We start from the raw sequence: 20585 nt of genomic DNA on the forward strand, positions 1-20585 counted from the left end.
TTAAAACTACTCATGTGTATAACACCTGTTTAAATAATATTTAGAGCGAGATTATCAATCGCTCTAGTGTTTATGTCAAGTCTTTAATGGGTCTGAAATAAACATGAAAACAAGGTCATCAGTCAAGCCAATATTTTAAAGACTTAAATATGAACTTTTATTAATTATGAAAATTTGTTCTGAAATTCCTATATCTTTGTTTTACTTGTCTCGATCAATTATCCTGCATTGGCATTCTCTAATCCTCTCGCCCTAATAAACAATAATTCAACACTCAATGTCTGTAAACATTATTACGTCAATATCATCATCGCACATCAGTCATTATTAGAAATTCACAATGTTTAAAAGAATTGCCCAAAAACATACAAGGTGTACTAGTACTCCATTGTCGTACTGTTACATAAAGTACATCACATTAAAGGATTGTGATCTAAATATATTTGTTTTAAGATGCAAATAAACTCATTAGAAACGATCACACTTTTCTTATTATTTTCTCTAATCTAAAATGGATTAGGGACATATTTTGTTTTTTTATATTTAAAGAAAATCACATTATAGTGAGACATTGACATAGCTGTTAAGAGAAATTGATCGAATATAGTGGGGGAAATATTCAGCATACATTCTGTATGCCCTTAAATAATTATTGCTGGTCGTTTACAGAAATACAGTCTTTCAATCAATTCCTTCAATCAAGTATTTAAATCCAAATAATACGTTAAAGTTCTTTTGTGTTAATTGTAATAAAATACGTTACAAAGCAGTGTGGGAAACACAAACACTGCTCAGCTTCTTAGTCTTATGTTAGCACAACAAAAATATTTTCTTGTAAAATTGTTAAAAGCCTGTAATAATCCAATTTAAAATAATGTTTTGCAAAGTATGTAAGGAGTCAATGCCATTTGGTGTCCTATGTTAGTATACAAATAGTGATGTAAAAAGACTACAATAATCGTTTCTAAATTGCTATATAACCAAAACAAATGATAAAGTATAAAAAAAGCGTAATTTTTATTGTCAAACCTTGTTCGTGATTTTTCAAATATTCCATCATATTTGTACTTTTCCACTGCCAATATAAAATTATTTCGTTTTAAAATTAAATATCAAAAATCATATTTCTGTTAAAACTATATCCAGCTCTTATCCACTTTCCCTCATAAGAGTCATTAAAAGACATCTGTAAAGCAGACGACATAAAGAAATACCTTGATTACACTATTGCTAACCATTTTATACTATCGCAGTGGAATCTCGGAAGTGGTATTGGATAATTGATAGTGAGAAAAACAGATTGCAAGGTTCACATACAACAGCATGGGTTTTGCAAGTATCGGGTGCCGGTTTAAAAAGGAATGTCAGATAGAACATGAATGCCCAAGAGAATGATTAAAGTTAATACTGAAGATACGGTTAGATAAGAAATATTACTGCTAAATTAGTTCGTACATTTAAACGTTTTCCCGTGACATTTACAATTATATGATGTTTACATCGGCATACTTCTATTTGTTAGGTAAAGTATTCGTACATTGATAAATGTAAAAATATTGATAAAATCTATTGAGCATTATATTTATGATGTAAAACCAAAAACAAATGCGTTACAGGATCTTTAATATTGGTTTTGTTGTGCAAAAACATGAAAAAAGATCATTCTGTCTTCGAAATATTTTAAAATATCAAAGCATTTTAACAAATAAGGGAAGCAAAATCATGAAATACTTAAGACCTATACCGATTTAAAAACAAGGTGATGATTATATTTCTTGTATTTTAATCCTTTTTTGTTGAATAACAACGTTTAGTTATTGCTAAAAGTTCAATCCTTTAAAGATGAAGATGATTTATCTACGTTAACACTGAAGTTACATAATTATTCAGTGTGTTCTACGGATACATTAATTAGGTTAACAAAGAGAATATGAAACCAAATGTCCATTATTTTATCACTTCAGATCAAATTTACAAGACACGCTGACCTTCCATTGCCTCATTTTATAAGAGAAAGCTGATAAGACTACGGGATTCCATGGTAACAATGTTACACTGTAACATTATATCTAATTCTAACACACCGCACGTCCAGTAATGGGAATGATCAGTCAATGAAATGAATGATGTATCTTAGTATAATTTCTTGCCTTATCATGTCCTTTAGTGAGAATTATATATCTAGAAAGAGCAAGGACAACAGCTTAACCCGTATTCAATCCTCAACAATCAATTATCCCGAAGGACTAGAAAAATAATAACTCGAAGCATACATTTTACAGCTGCCACACAACAATTGTCACCAGCTGTTTTGAGCATTAAAATGCTGAAAAAAGGGAAGACAGCAAACCAAAAACCTATTTCGCTCACCCAAAGTAAGTCTACAAGGTATCCAGTAGTTATGCATGACTTATGTTGGCAACTGAATTGCATAATGTTTTGTTTGTTTCTTTGGGTGATAAAAGGATTCGTATTCGTATTTCTTGCAAAAGTAATTTGTTAATGAAATAGTAATTTCAATGACAACGTATTTAAAGACATTAAAGAAACATGTTTGATTAAGTTGTAATTTTTAAAATAACAAAAGTTTGAAAAACAGCATTGTTTACAGTACTTTTCAATTTGAATTTTTCCATTCGGTGTAAAGGCAAAGACATGTAAAGACAGGTTAATACACACTGTTACATAGCCCAATCTTGTCAATAACATAATTATTTTAACGATGTAACAAAGCCTAATTACAAGACCATATACTTGTTTGTTTATCAAATAACCTTAATAATTATGCCATAAACAACATAATTATGTTTAAATAACGATGAAAATCAATATTTGCTATTTATAACACTACTTACTGTGTTTTCCAGGGAGACATAAATGTTTTAATATAACGTTAAAATAATCACTGATGTTTTTATAACTGCATGCTCTTATGATGGTCAATTGATAAATAACAATATGTGTGACAAATATATTTTGTAAAATAGTTTTCTTGTGATGTAAACGTTCTATTTTAAGGTCAGTCCAGATACAGATGTTATTCAGTGTTACAAGCGCAATTTCGAAAAAAAAATATGGATAACAATTTATCACATAAACTGAAAGGCTCCTGTTACCGACAGTTCATTTGTTTTCTGTGTAATCAAATAGCATATGATAGTATGATTATATTAACAATTAACGGTATGTCAACAGTGCCCTTGTCTAATTGAAAACAATATATTTATAGATCAAATGAAATAGAAAAAATAAAATAATAGAAAATTAACTTATTTTCAACCGTCTTTTATTAGATTAATTTAATAGATTGCAATGTTCATACTTTAAGTAAGTTCATATTGGCAATCATAAAAGTGAAGAAATACAATACTGCTTATATCATATAAATGTATCATATCAATGTGATGATGGGAAATAAGTTTATTTTATTGTAATATCTTATAGAACACATAATTACGATGGACAAACAAAATTGATATGATAAACATATAGCTCCAGCAGGTAAGGTGCTTTGATGTTTGAAAAGCCCAAGATTTGCCAAAATCATCTTTCTTGTTTCGGCGCCATATGACCTATACTGTGTTAGTGAGCCGTAAAACCAAGCAAATCAAGCAAACATGAAAGCAGACCAAACCATTGACTCAGCATGCATTTAATAAAAAAATATGTTGCTATTGAATGTCATTGAATTTGTGGTTTATGTAAAAGACTTATTTAAGGAACTCTAATATGCCATATCATAACTACATTCACAAACTGTTAAAGGCTAAGACATGCTTTTTTTATTCATTGCGCGTATTATAATGCTTAAGTTTAAAACTACAAACAATTGACCACAATAGATCTACTGATTTAACCTTATATATTTATGTTAATAATGCTACATATGGCGGGTACAAATAAAAAGTAAAAACGTTCATCCTAATCACCGTGTCAAATATACACTAACAGTTCAAACGTAGCATGTGTAAGGGTAGTGATAAAGTAAGTTCAATGTAGGAAATCGTTCAATTCAAGTGTATCAACTTCTGAAGCCTTATAATTTAAAGTAATACGCATATTTGCGTTTCAAAAATGTGTCGATACAATTTAAGGTCTATTTAATAATCACGGTTCAACAACTCCAAATGTGTTGTCATAAAATGTAAGTGCTCACTTTAAACTACGTTGAAATAGCTTTTATTATTATGTCATGTTTTTTTTTAAAACAAAACACCTGGTATATCCCTATTATATATAGACGAAAAGCAAACGTATAGACGAAAAGCAAACGTTTAAAGTCATGTTTATAGTTCTACCGAAAAATATTTATTAAGATGTTCTTGTTACTATGGGCAGATATTGAGTCAATTAAACAGTTCAATTGGTATTTTAGTATGCCTTCCTAGTTTCCGAAGCTTTGAAATAAACTGATCTGCGTCCACAATGCTCGAGGGTTTAATTAATGTAATCAAACACGTAAATGTCATCTATTAGGGATACACTGCTTTTTTATTGATTGATAATTGATAAAAAAAAAACAGTTATGATGAATCAGTTGTCACTGAGCATTAGTCTAACTATATTATTGAAACTGTTTTAATGTTTAGGAATAAAATACGTAACCATAACTTAACCTCTTATTTTGAGATATTTACATTTTGCATATCTAATTGTACGCATTCTATTTTGATTTGTTGAACATTTTAAGCTAGTCAATATTATGTTACACGTGTTTAAATGAGTTTAAATTTAACCTCCTTTTCTACTGAGTATGTTCTTTATTAAACAACTGCACTATCACATGGAACAACAATGGACAGAACAGATATATGATTGACTTGTTCCTACTTTTACACAATATTTCCTAATAGTTCCTAATAATGTTCAAAATGGAGAAAATAGGTGTACGGGTAGAGCATCAATTCTGACAAACTCTTAACTGCCATTAAACTTCCACACTTCATTCTAGAGTGTTTGACCAAGTAATGTATAATCGCTATGTCTAACAATGCTTTGTTGTAATTGAGATATCTTATATTAAATATTTTGCCTTATGGTGCTGAACAGACAAGCTGTCTATCCTGAAGTCAATTTATCACTAAACAATATGAAATGAATTTCCTTCCTCTTTTATGTATCAAACAGGAAATAGACGCTTTCTTAGTTTAGAAAAGATGCATTTCTTTCAGAAGTACAAATGAAAGAAAAGATTTAAATGAACAAATAAGAACGGGAAACAGTCATTTGGTTAAATATCAATCGGACGGAGGGTGACATAGCACAACACGTGACACGTGACATGTTTGCTTTTGAACATTTAATTTATCGCTTCAGAACTTAAATATACTTTAATTGTTGAAAGCATTGTCATTATTTCTTCTAATCTCTTTCAATATGACATCCAAAGCTTGGTATGTGTGCCACTGACTTACAGGCTACTGTTAAACGAAAAAAGAGAATAGGCGAAAACTGCACCAATCAAATTGTAAAACTATTATCTTAAGTAATTACTGCTTGATCTTTCAAACATTAAATCATTTTCAGTTTCAAAATCATTCGATGAAGTCCGTTTGTTTTTATTTTGCTATTAAATATGTTATAAAGTACAACGTGCAAGACAGCGTTTAATATCAACATCACAAAAAATATTGAATATTTTACCTAAAATATGCTAAATAGCCTAGTATATAAGCTTAAAATAAATTTTATTTCTAGTAATACTTAAAAGTTTATGTAATTGTATGCCTTATTGAACTATTCTATTAAAAGCAAAGTTATAAATGCAATTTGAAAGAAAAATAAAATTATCATTTGAGATAACCAAAACTGTAGACAAATAATGCAAAGATATAAAACTATTGTAAATATAATGTTTATTTTCAAACCTTGTTCGTGAGTTTTCAAATATTCCATCATATTTATATTTTGTTGTATTTTGCCAAAGTCGATCAAAATGATTTTGCTTTATAATTCAATATCAAAAAGCATATTTCTATTAAAACTATATCCAGCACTTATCCACTTTCCCTCGTTAGAGACATTGGGTTAACATCTGTGAAGCAGACGACATAAAGAAATAGCTTGATCACACTTTTGTCAACCATTTTATACTAGCTCAATAGAATATCGGAAGCGGTATCGGAGAAACGATACGAGAGAGACATATTGGAGGGTTAATATAAAACAACATGGTTTTTCGCAAGTATCGGGTGACATTTGTCAACGGATATGCCAGATAAAACAAACATACAAATATAGAAAATACGGCTATATAAACAGTATTATTGTAAAAGTAATTAATACATTTAAAAGTTGTTCCCAAATTAATAAAAAGTGATATTTGCAATGAAATATACACCGTCGTCTCTTAACGATTAGACGTGATATATAATTATCAAACTTGTTATTTGATAGCATTAATATATATACTGATTCCGCACATTTCTTTTTAATCCTTAAAGAAAACTGAGCAGTTAACAATATATTCAGACTCTGCAAATGTCTTTAATAAATATATTTCTGATATCTATTAAATTTTTATATGTCAGTGTTGCTATTATCCGTAACATTCACTGAAAAAGAATAAACGATAAATATGGATTTTATCGATACCTTTATAATATTAAACGTTTGATCAAATCACCTTTTCACAATACATGTATAAATAACTTAAAATAATGTATCAAAATCATAATGAGAATAAAAAAATATCATTTACCTTAGCTTTAGGTTATAAAGTCAACACATTACATATGAAATTCAAAATTGTGTTCTGCATGGGTGTAACTTTATTTTTCAGTCTTTATTTCTTGTTCAATAAAGAGAAGACCAATAAAGTTATGATTTCCCGATAAATAGCACGTCTATAATAAAGATATTATTCGTTCTCCAAGGTCATACAATTTGTAAGTTTTTTAAGTATGCAGACAGTTTCACATAATATAATTTTAATGTCCATATTACGCTTCAGTTCACTAAATTGACTATGATTATTTGCTATATCATACAAATATAATTCTTAATGAGAGGTAGAGTTAATATAAAAAATTTGGATATCAAATGCATACCTAAATTGATTTTTTTTTATTTCGAGCGTTAGAGATTTGCAAATTCAATTTCTAAATTTTTTTTTTTTGGCTATGTGTTTTTTTTTAATTTTAACCAAATAAAAGTTCAAAGTTAAGTCAAACTGTGCTATTTTAAAAATGTTCAAAGGGGAAGAAATTCCATAAAAAGCAAGACACACAATGGTACCAGAAACCGATTTCAGGGCTTACATAGTCTAGAATAATGAAGAATAATGACATTTTTTAAACTAAACGCATAAACAAATTTAAACTAGACAAGTGCAAACTTATAAAAACTATTAACAACTAATTCAAGGTATCACCATGAATTTCCAAACTAAGCTGGTTGGTTTCATTTCTTTGTACTAGAACAGTTTGTACCAGACGTTATCATATCACTACTTAAGGTTTCAACTTAAAAATATTGATGAAATTATTTTGTTTAATATTAAATTTCTAAATAAACTACACTTATTTATGTCATTAATGTTTCTATCTAAAAGTTATTTCCATTTCATTTCTAAAAATAAACTTATACTATTTATATTTTCATTTGCAAGTGAGTGACAAAAACTATTTTATGCTTCAGATAATCAAGCCTGAAGTATTTATATGCGGTTGAGCAGAGTGACTCCTGTATTGACAGATGATGAAATGAAAATATTGACATTCATGATACCTAAGGGGCTTTAATAATATGATTGTTCGTGTTAATTTAATTTTGTTGCGGAGAAAATTTATCATTATTTCGTTATTGGGTATGCAATAACAAGCATTAATCATGCAATGTTTACCATAATATTTTACTATTATAGACTAACGATGAATATTAAGTATTGCATCATTCTACGCAGTTTTCGATATATTTGGATGTTTAAAAAAACTATTACATATTATTTTATCTGAGGTTATACAACTTACTCTTTTAATTAAAAACGAGGTACGACTAAACGCAATCTCATTAACTTCGCTTCACTACCCTTCGCTGGGAAGCGAAGAACTACGGAGCAAGCACGATAATCTGATTTAAATGAGATTGGACTAAACACTTCTATAGAAGTTAAACTGTTTTAAAAGCAATTATTTTACCGCGCATTATTTTCACTCTATGCCATCAATTTTTTAACTGTCGGTCAGTTACGTGTAAGATTAGACATGTCTGTGCAATGTAATAAATAACCGCTGTAAGTAGGTGCTCGCCTTGAGCGTTCTTCTCTCTGAAAACAGACTGCACAATTTTTTTTTGAAGAAACTATATTTACTTTCCATCTTTTTTGGGAAGGTACCGAGATGTACAATGTATATATCAGTACTGCCATCGTCGCGTTAAACTGTTGTCTTCTTTTTCGATTGTACGATTGCGATTGTGACTGTGATTGGTCCGTGATAAATAAAATATCATACTTGCATAGCTTCATTACTGAATTTATTGAAGTCTTGACTAAGATGATATACTGTTTTATATACTCGTCAGAGACTGCCATGTTATGATTTTATTCAAGTCGTTCAATACATTCAGTATTATTAACATTTACTCATTCAGTATTCTTTTTTTTATCTCAAAATATAAGATAATTTCTTACCAATGAGAGACTATATGTAAAAGTTTGAAAAAGCTATAATTATACTGTGCTTATAACACGTGGTTTTAGAGCTGTTGTTTAAGATGAACCATTCATCCTTCTTGTCTATAAGTATATCCGTTGTCATGACAACAATTTTTTCTACGTAAATCATATTTCTGTATTTTGTTTGTTTTGTTTTGTCTTGTCTTTATATGCAATTTTCTGCAATGTCATATAAGCTAACAAGTTTGCGTTCTATGCAAAAACGTGAAAATATTCGTGATGTTTTTACCTAATTAGTATACAATTACTGTTTTATATATCATTTAATGATGTGTATTTCACAATACATAACGTGATGTGAAGTTATTCAAGCTATATGCGAGTCTCGCAACTTTTACGACAAAAGCTTCCATTTACCACCCATTTCATCTGCCACACAAACTTATATAAAACTGCGTTAACGAAGAAGAAATATTTAACGGATAAATTCACGTGTGCACGTGCCGTTGTTTGCACTTCTTTTGAAATACGGGACTCAGGGTGTCATGTAACAAAATAGCCGGGGCCTGTTCAATCTTTTGACATGCGGACTAGAACTTTAAATGCGTTCTGTGGTTTCTGTGGTAAATTTACGAAAAAGGTGCATTAATATACTTCAATACTACATTTAATTGTTTGAAGAAAAGAACAAACTTTTTTTCCTGACAATTGAAATAATTTATTTTCATTAAGTTTATACATGTAATAAGAATGCTAAATGTATAAAGACCCCAATACATGACTATCCCAATAGAAGTCTAAATACTCTTTCCTAGAAATAATGGACATCGTATTTTATCAGAGTATTGAATCATGCCAAGATTCCCATTATATTTATCCTTGATTTAGATCCCGATAACCACCGGCTTCTAAATAAATGGTCAATATTCCCTGCCTTACTAGTAACTAAAAAGTGTTAATTATACATTTCTTGTCATTTTAAACATTTACTAATAAATCTTGTTAACTTCGATGCGGTTTTCACTGGAAAAGAATAAACAGGAACTTTGCGGATTGACTTTTTTCTTTCTTTCTTTTTACTGTGTATATCAAAAACATTTAATTACCGCGATCTTTCAAATTTGTAATGGCATATGCATTTTAAATCATAAACAAATAACAAATCTGCCAATATTGTCAATGTTAAATAGCGAAGGACTAAATTATGTTAATCTGTCAAATTTATAGTGTTGAGACAAGTGCTTAGACTTTGTGCTGACCCCCCCCCCACCGCCCCCCCCCGCCCCTTAGAGTAGACGTTTGCAAGAAAGATAACTCTGTTTCAAAAATGTTAATGTTACTGTACGTTTAGGATACTTATTTAGTGACGCGGCGGTCAAGTCCATTATTACGGTGTAAAGCAGTTATCATGTTGAATTTATCGTCTTTTTCAAAATGAATTAAAATATCAACACATTTACCAAGTGTCCACGTAGCGCAGTAGGTAAGGATGTCAGTTAAAGTTATAGTTGAATATCAATGCAAGACAGGTTCGGTTTGCAAACATATTTCTGTATGAAGAATATGTTTTTTACTTATAAGCATTACGTGTGTTGTGCTATTCTTTTATTTACTTCTCATTTCACTGTTTATTTTGGCAATCGTATACGGCATGTTTTAATTATAGTTCAGTTGTCACGAAATACTCAATACTCGTGCATTGCACAAGTACTATGATTTCTAAATACTACACAAAACACAAGATAAAAATATTATTCCCGGTATATTAAAATTATAAGATATTATAACAAAACTAACTTGATATTCAAATTCATTTGCATTTATCATAAAATTGAAGAAAAAATAGGAACAGAAAAGAAGAAAAAATGTTAGACAACTTGTGAGTCTCGAACTCGTGATAAAAATTTAAGTGGCATCGCATATCAACAACTTTACCAACTTTGCCATTAAGATGTTTTAAAACCTACTTCTTATCTTGTATTATATTCAATTCTTAAAAAGCTGTTTTACCTATTCAGACAAAGATTGTAAACTTTTGTGTACACAAAAAGTGCAACGTCACTCTCACATTATCATAGCGGCACAGTAACAGCTGAATTCAGGAACAAGTCCGTTTCCAAAGTTAAAGGCCCATTATGCCTCAGAAATGGTATCATTTTTATTTTTGAAATACTGTTCATTATTTGGCATTTTGTTGCAGTTTCCAAAAATATACTCACTTGCGGTATACAAGATCTATTTATTGCATATTTAGCTCTGTTGGCATTCGGTATAATTATATTGATTAATTATTTTGAATAGAAGTCAAACTATTACTTTGTTTACTTTTTTAAATCATAATGTGCCTTTAATTGGATATATCTCGGTTAACGAGATTCCAACAGTTATGAGCCTGGTCAGACTGTCCGGTCTGCCTGGTCTATACTGATCTCATCACTTCCGACCAAGTTAAGAGTAATGATACCTGTGACACTAATGTCTTTCTAAGTGTTGTTGAAGGGGCTTAACTGTGGCCAAACAGCCTTAAATATGATATTAGAATTTTTTGCACAGATAAAGTGATGCACGTAAAATAATACAAAAAAATCTGCAAACAAATATTAAAGAAACTTTTAAGATACTCAAGAGTTTAAATGAAAATCGATTTTTCGTACAAATTTTGCCCGGTTAGAGCGAAAAGCGTTGCGGCGCTATTCTCTGCCCAATAAAGAAAACAAAGAGTAGGAATGATCAGATATTTTGCAAACAAGTTTTAAGTCCAGAACTACATCAAATCATAAAAAATATTTCCATTTTCTTCATGTCAAATAATCTCCGTGAAGTTCCTTTAAGAGCAAACCACAGAAATGGCAGATAGTTTAAAGTTTAAGGTTAAAGGCATTTTAAACTAGCACGATTGATTTTATTCGATGTTTTCCAATCTCCCTTCATTTAATATATATATGAAAAACACAACACGTGTTAAATATTGGGTTTATTTTTCGAACAGAAATATCCACAAAGATATTTTAGCCGCGTCATGACAAAACCAACAAAATGGGTTTGCGACCAGCATGGATCCAGACCAGCCTGCACATCCGCACAGTCTGATCAGGATCCATGCTGTTCGCTAACAACCGCAGGCTGGTCTGGATCCATGCTGGACGCAAACGCATTATGTTGATTATGTCGTGACGCGGCTCATTTCAGGTTCATTCTGTGTAGTTTATGTACCCTATGAAGCGTATGTCTTTCTTTTCATTCTTACATAAATAAACGATTAAAATACCTTACAAGGTGCTGAAACAAGTTTTTTAAAAGCACAATATAATCATATTGCTCAACAAGTTATACTGCAGAGTATGGTAAACTTCAAACTATATTTCAAAAAGAATTGCTTATATCTGTTCAATACATGAAAACCTTACAATACAGAAAAAACTGAAGGATTCCAAAGTAATTTAAACAAGCGCAGTAGTCCTTAAGTGTTACAATTTACTGTATCAAAAAAGAAAAAAAAAGAATAAAACGACAAGATGAAAAAATTACCTTCAGAAGTTGAAAGGTAAGCGGCTATGTGTTACCTTTGAAAAGAATTGGTTGATGTGATTACAGCTGTATTAAAGTAGAAATTATAAAGATGTCATAAAGGTATAAAAATGTCAGTCGATGTAAATAGTATAACAATGAAATGCAAAATTAGATCTGATAAGACTTTAATACTGTGGTTGATTTGTTCCACGTCGTATTTGCTCCGCAGGGCATCGGGCGGAAAGAGCGAAGAAACGACAGTCACCATTTTGTCGTATCTTTGCTCTGCGGGGAACAAGGCGAAAACGCGATGTATAGGTTGGTGTTTAATAATATGCATTAACAAAAATAATTGGTCAAGCCTGCCGCAGGCAGGCTTGACCAATTATTTTTGTTAATGCATATTATTAAACATTAACCTATTTAATGATCAACATTATTTTTTCTACCAAAAACAAGACATTTCTCTAAATCACGATAGCTCCGCCCTTTCGCTCTACAAGATGTCTACACCTTGTCAAGTTTCTAACATGTCACATTTAGATAAGCTAAATAAATGACCTTTTCAACATATAATCAGGCACAATTCGTACTGAAATGTCACAGAATTTATACCTTTATCTACAGTAAGACTATCATGGTTCTATAAAATATCTGGAAAAAAAAACAGTGAGGAAAACGATGCAATTAGGTAAAAAAACAATTGAGTTAATGACATGAGTTCATCCTTTTAAAATAAATGGAAAATGTGAGAAAAATACATTAGAGATTATTAATTGATACAAATCCGTTATTAGCTTCAAGTTATTCACTAACATTTAAAATCCCTATTGATCTGCTCATTTGAAAAACAGTTCTTTTCTTTCAGTGTGTAGGGGGTCCATTTAAATGAGTTTTCCAGCCAAAAAATGTAATAATTGTATTCTTGATAATGCAGTTCATTCCTATCAGGTGAAAGAAAATAATGATTCGTTTACTTTTTCTAGAAAATATAAAGTTTAAAACAGTCAGCAATTTATAACAGACATTTTTCTTAGAGTTAAAAGGATTTAAAAAAGTTACGTTGTAATCGTTGTCTCTGCGGGCCCCACATGTATTATATATGTAATAAATCAATTGGTTGTATCCTCACATTTAGAAACACCTGACTTCGACTATTTTTTTTATGTTGGCATTGTTTTGCTAACCTTTATATTTTACAATTCAGAGTGTAAACCATACCTCTTAACTCCTCCCTAATATAATGCATTACTGAAATTTGTTAGACTGGTTAGACGACAGATTAAGTGAATTTTATTTAGTTAGTACACATTAACCAAAGTTAGACTTAGCAGAAATTTGAAAAATACTACAATGTGATTTGACAAAAAATAATGTTGATCATTAAGATTGTATTTTCGAATTTTGGCCGTCGTCCCGCGGAACAAAAATACGACCATGACACAAATCAGAAACCATATTTTAAAGGTTAACCATGATTATGAACAAAATGATACGTGTGCTTAAAATAGTATGTGCAGGAAAATTTAGATTTTCACAGCATATGCTATTAATTTTAAAAGGCTTGTTTTAATTCTGTTATGAATTGAATTGTTTGCTATCATTGTTACATTACACAGACTTTTATCACCTTTCATAAAAGGCCCATTAATTATGCCCAAGATGTTTTTATTTCTCATTATCTTGTTTTTTATTCTTTTATAGTTTCCAAAAGGTTACTCATTGGTCAATTAACTGAACTGTCTTCTTCTTCTGTTGCTTTTTGGCATTAAGTACATTCAGAAAAAAAGCATTTAACATGCTATAAAACCATTAGCTAAACATTATAAACACATGCCTGACCTTTCTAAAAATGTAAATATTTGTTCTTTTCTCAGGCATAATGTGCCTTTGAATTTTATCTCTAAGATTTATATGAAATATGTACTAGTATATGTATTAATCAATAAAGGGTTTGTTTTATATACTCTTTTATGCTGTACACTGTTTTATGCTAGGTATGCACTGTTTTATGCTATACACTTTTTTATGCTAGGTATGCACTGTTTTATGCTGTACACTGTTTTATGCTATACACTGTTTTATGCTGTACACTGTTTTATGCTATACACTGTTTTATGCCAGCTATACACTGTTTTATGCTATACACTGTTTTATGCTAGCTATACACTGTTTTATACTATACACTGTTTTATGCTATACACTGTTTTATGCTGTACACTGATTTATGCTAGGTATGCACTGTTTTATGCTAGCTATAAATTGTTTCATGCTATAGACTGTTTTATGCTATAGACTGTTTTATGCTGTACATTGTTTTATGCTATACATTGTTTTATGCTATCTATACACTGTTTTACAAATGTATGATGTACACTGTTTTGTGCTATACACTGTTGTATGCTATACACTGTTTTATGCGACATATATTTATATTCATTTCATTATGGTTATATATATTAACTTTAATTATAAATATGATCTAACGAAACATTTCTTTTCGTTTACTACACGCGCCAAAGATTTATCACAATTCAGAAATGGCCATATTGCCGGATAGTTTTTTTATTTTATTTTTGAAAATAAGAATCATATTGCCGATATAGATTGTCAGGTATAGAGGAATTTAATCACGCCAGGTGAGAAAAATATATATCCAAACGTGTTACTGTAGGTTTGGGATTGAGTTTTTGAATATGCAAAAAGAATTAAAAACAAACAACAATCTGTAGTCACAGAATTACAACGAACAAGAGCAAAGAAATTTGCTTTATCCAATAAAAGGCTATTTTTACACGTTACATTTACATGTTAAAACTACGTCAGAGAAGGGTCGTTATCTGATACCAATGCAAAACCACCATTTTTAACTTTTGTTTCACAGATCTACTTATATAAAGGAATATCGTCTGCCTGTCATCTAAGATGAACCTATTTGAAATACAATATCTCAACATGATATTTTTAACACGTTTTCATCTTCAACGTCATTGAGACTAATATAGAATATGCTGTGAACTGCTTTTTATTGTACTGACTATCATTCTTTTAAAAAGGTGGCAAAATTATTTTTTACATTTCTTTAACGATATAAAAGTAGCCCCGTAATTCTATTTGTAATACCAGCTCTCAGACAATCGCCGAGTCTTAATGATCTAAAATACTCGTATATACAAAGCATAGCATGATGAGTGTTTCAAAACAAATCATAAGGTAATTAACAGCACAATGAAATAACCTGTGACTTTACACATTTGCAAACAATCCAATTATTCTAACAGCGTTTTCTCAAGAAGTTTGCAAGTCATTCCATAGTTGAGAAATGAGTTCTTTAGCGACAGAATGGCGGTAATTCTTAAATGTCGATATATATGCAATATAACATTCATTTTGAAAAAAAAAAACAACAGAACAATATATATCACTAAAATATTTGTTATTCCCAAATTCATGGTCAAAGGTAAACTACTCCTTAATATCTGTGTGTCAGTCTGAACTTCTTTAAGCAATCTTATCAATTTGTTTTAATGGTTATAAAGCTATATCTGATGAAATATTTTGTAAAGATTTAAAAGCGATAAATACATATTGTTTTCATATCCTAACGTAATATCTCGAAAACGTTGTTACATAGAATGCCCCTGTTATTTAACATACATGAATATTGTACGTAAATCAGAATAAAATGTTCCGTAACAAAATATTCCCCTACTATTTTAGTTTGTTTATCGATTATATAACACATGTTCCATTCGCTTTCATTAAAATATATGGAAATATTTCTTTTGTTTTATGTTTTTTGTAGCTATTTTAGTTATAATATAAACAATATTTTGACTATTAAAAAAAATCTTTATACACTTTAAATTTGTTTACAAATGGCTTAAAAAGGGGGAAACGCATAATATATGTTTGTAACGTAATTAATCGTTAAACATGAGTCGGGCTCAGTAATTATGAAAAGTATAAAATATCAAATAATTTACCTGAAAATTATTTCTTCTTGATTCCATTAGAATTTTACCTAGGAACTACAAACAATTGTATTGTTATGCTTATATATACCAATCTATCTATCTTAATATATATGGGATGATTGTGGAAAGAATATAAAAAGTGATGATTGAAAAAAAGAAAGAAAAGGTTTGTTTACATAACACGCCCTCTTAACATCGCCACCGCAAGAAATGTACACCGCTACGAGATATTCCTTAAATGAAATTCCGCCTGTTTATTCATAGTACATTTAATCTAAAAATAACTCGATTAGTTTAAATCGAGACGGTTCTCCGATGTGACGTAATTCTCTCTTGATGAGTTTACAGCTGATTAACCGAGAGATGTGGGCAGATATCATGAAAAGTTAGGAGTAAATTGTCTGTATTAAGAATAGCGGAGGAAAATGATATTCTTAGAAATCATTATGAATCGACATGTATATGCTTTTTTAGGGTTTCTGTGGCTATTTTTGTCGTAAATAAACAATGTGAAATAGATCCTGAATTGGATTTACAATGATTACACAGTGATATTGAGAAGTTGATAATATCAAAATTATTTCCTCGTTTTATTTAACAAAAGAATAGAAAAAGAAGATTATAAGGTTTTGATATCGGTTTAGATTAGAGTTATTAAAGGAAACATTGAATATCATTCATTATTTTTTTTTTTAATCTATAATGCCAGATATTATTTAAGCTAAGGTCGCACCTTTCGAGCTGTTAACGTGGTATTTTTTGCTATATGCGTTTAACTATTACGAAGACAATCTTGCTGATACGCTCGTTTTAGTTTATCATAATATCTTGCACATTAAAGTGACCTTATGCCAAAATGCAGGTAAAATTCGAAATAACTTTACATTCTGTCATATTTATTTACAATTCTATAATAATTCTGAATAATCAATGAGTTTGACCCCAGCGACCCTCATAAAAATCTAGAAATTTTCGTTTTTCTTCAGTTTATAAAATAGTAGGAGAGTTATTTTTATATTTTATATCCTTAACATAAAATTTTGTCATTTTCAGTTCTTATTCAATCGCCATTGTAACAGTCAATCTTTCGGAATATACAATATATTTATCTCAGCTTGACAAAATGGTTAATAACGTCGTCACTAGATTGACCTTTTTATTAGAGGTCAATGGGTGCAGACGGTTGAAAAATTAAACCATGTGATTGTTACATGTATACAGTAATTATAGGAAATAAATGATTTCTTTAAAGAATTATAAAAAGTAAGTGTTTTTTATTTTCTATTGACAATTAAAAAAGAAGCAGTTTACAGAATGAATATTTTGAAAATGTATTAAAAAGTGTTGTGAAGTGAACAGGGCAAGAAAGTTACAAATTTCAAACGGCATTTACAATCCACCTAAATTACCAGAAAGAGGTAAACATATGCAAAATTAAACCTACCAGCGTTAATCACGCATTAGAGATATGGTGATAAATACTGCGAAATCAGTCATTAATCGCACACAAACATGCAAAAAATTACTTGGAATCTCTAAATCTGTTTAGCTTTTTCAAAAAATCTTAGTACATTTTTTCTCAAAGTTTGATTTTTATTTTTAACATTTCGCGGCACATCTGGAGGCGTTAAGTTTCACAGTTAAAAAATATTACATATACATATTATGAATATACGGATTTTTAACTGTTGCCGACAAAGCATAATCTTATCTTGTAGTTTTGAAATCTGTAGTCGCACGTGTAACGTATGATTTCTAAATTTTATACAAAAGCGTCTTCGACAAAGAGTATTTTGATTGATCTAATGTCATTTTATTAAATAAATCGATAACTAAGGCCAGAATGTTTCAATAATTTAAAAATAATCTTTTATGAACAGGGTTGAAAATGATTTTGAATATGTTGCTTTCATCACACGGATCATACGGATATCTATTAGAGTACATAATTCCACAGTAACTAAAAATTTCTCGTGCAACAATTATAACTTATAACATTTTTATTTTTGTGTCCAATTAAACGATTTTTTTCTTGCAAGTATTATTATTAGAAAATTATAAATTATCTGATCAAGATAAGAAATGAAAGGGAAAAAAAACAACACTAAAAGTTTGAAAATAACGAGTCATATTCGGTATCTTCAGTCCGCTGCGGATATGACTTTTATGAAACGTAAAACAAATTATAACTTATTTACATATTATTTCACTTTCTTATCTAACGAAAACAGTAAAATAAGATTGAAAATTACGTAATATCCGGTATTTTCGGTCATATCCGCGGTCATGAGTCATATCCGGTATTAAGTCAAACCCGAATTGCATTAAGCAGGTCTCTTAACTTATGAGAATTCGTGTCGAATAGAAAGACAAACTTATTAGATATGTCACTGTTATCCATTAAGTAAAGGCATATACACATGACAAAACAGCTAAATTATTGTCCCGTTACCTAATACCAAAAATTAATAACAAACTACATTTTTTTCAACCTGAGAGTTTGCTATTCGATCTTTTTTTTTTATTTAATGAACACGCTTAAGCACCTTAAGTATACTTTTCTGTACAGTGTATAATGTGTTTGGCACCTAATTATTGTTTTTCGCACTTATATTTCCCTAATCGTATAGCAAAAATCAGATAGAAAATATACTTTCTGCAGCCTACAAATAATTATTTATCAAACGTTTCTATTTGCATGTTAGTGTAAATTTACAAACGATGCCATTTAATAACTATTAAAAAGAACCAAGCTTTACCTTCTTGTTAGAGCCCTTAATCCAAGTCAAATGTATTACTATAATAGGTTAAACTATCCGATGACACCTCTCAAATAGTAGAAAGGCTATTCGCACCTGTTTGCCCATTTATATTCCTTTCAACATTCTTGTCTTAATGCAAACAATGTTGCAGTAGTGAAAACAAAACGCCTAAAGGGTATCGATAAAAGATAAAATAAATAAATCTTAATGTGTACAATCTGATTCAGTTGATAAAAAAGACAAAAAGTCAAAGCTTATGATATCAATTTGCATTAACCTTTATAGACTGGATATCATTCAATTATATATCAAAAATATGTATATATGATTATGTTTGTCAATTGAAAGAAAAGAAATGTACAGTTAATACTAGCTTTTATAATTATAACATTTAATTAAATATTAAATATTAAAAAATCAGCAAAATGTCAACTCATATGCCAAATAGATGAACTATCTTTTGCTTTCTATTCTCTTTTGGCAATTGGTATGATTATAGAGAATTCGTATTTGTATGGAAGTCAAAATACGTCTTTAAGTACCTTTTCGTCTTATCTCAAAATTTAAAATAACTTCATAATAATATTCATCCTTCCTAATAATGTTTATGTCAACTAGTATATCCGTTGCCATGACAACAAAAATGTATTTCATTCGTAAATCATATTTCTGTATTTTTGTCCGTATATGCAATTTTCTGCAATGTCATATAAGCCAACAAGTTCGCGTTTCATGCATAAAAGTGAAAATAGTCGTGATGTTTTTACCTAATTAGTAAACAATTACTGTTTTATATATCATTTAATGATGTGTTTTGCACAAAACATATCGTGATGAGAAGTTATTCGAGCTATATGCAAGTCTCACAACCCTGCATTTACCACCTATTTCATCTGCTAGAAACATATAATTATAAAACTGTGTATGCAGGTTTACATTAACGGTGAAGAAATAATAAACGGATAAATTCACGTGTGCACGTGCCGTTGCCGCACCTCTTTTGAAAAACGGGACTCAGGGTGCCATGTAACAAAATAGCCGGGGCCTGTTAAATCTATTGGCCCGCGGACTCGGGCTTTAAATGCGTTCTTGGGCTTCTGCAGTAAGTTTACGAAAAAAGGTACAATGATATATTTTACATTTAATAGTTTGAACAAAGAATGACCCCTTTTTCCAGACAATAAAATTTTTTTATTGTCAATGAGTTTATACATGTAATAAGAGTGCTTGTATCATAGTTTTGGGACCTTTCTGTTGAGTTAAATCGTATACATAAAACATGCACAGTGTGTTAACTGGAGTGCGGGTATTAGTTACCTTTACTCCAGAGCATGCCCATTGATTTGCTCATTTTTTGTTGGGGTTTACTTATTGTGACGGCAGCGAAAAGAAAACGATAGAATTATCATATTCAGATGCTCGTTTATTGGTTACTTTTTGATGTTGTTTCGTATTGTGACAACAGGGAACGTGTTTTTATGTTTGACTATGATACAAAAGAGAATGAACATCAAAACAATCGGCAATCTGATTAATACTCGGGTGCTACGCCCCCCACCCCCCTCGTACAAAACAGATAGCCTCGTGTTTCGAAGCTCTTTCTATTACTAATGTATATATATAAACAATACATGAATGTCCCAATGGAAGTCTTAATACTCTATCCTAGAAATAATGGACATCGTATTTTATCAGAGCATTGAATCATGTCAAGATTCG

At 30.1% G+C, this 20585-nt stretch overlaps 1 protein-coding gene across 6 annotated transcripts in view; it reads right to left on the reverse strand.

Annotated features, from left to right (window-relative positions):
* The window catches only part of LOC132756386 (ras-related protein Rap-2c-like), a 48274-nt gene that overhangs the window by 8685 nt on the left and 19004 nt on the right, over positions 1-20585 (reverse strand). The window contains exon 1 of one of the 6 annotated variants that reach the window (XM_060747467.1): positions 18864-18992. The exons of 2 other annotated variants lie outside the window; for them this stretch is intronic. Coding sequence is in view for 2 of the 4 variants with exons in the window: in XM_060747451.1 (XP_060603434.1) it covers positions 5868-5898 (31 nt within the window). In the remaining 2 variants the exon portion in view is untranslated. Of the gene's footprint in view, positions 1-1029; positions 1210-5867; positions 6080-6700; positions 6835-18863; positions 18993-20585 lie in introns of those variants that run through there. 3 more of the 6 variants (XM_060747475.1, XM_060747451.1, XM_060747461.1) reach the window with 3 other exon arrangements.

The sequence above is a fragment of the Ruditapes philippinarum genome, unplaced genomic scaffold (genome assembly GCF_026571515.1).
Source record: "Ruditapes philippinarum isolate M1 unplaced genomic scaffold, ASM2657151v2 ctg4417_1_1_1_1, whole genome shotgun sequence".
NCBI lineage: Eukaryota > Metazoa > Mollusca > Bivalvia > Venerida > Veneridae > Ruditapes > Ruditapes philippinarum.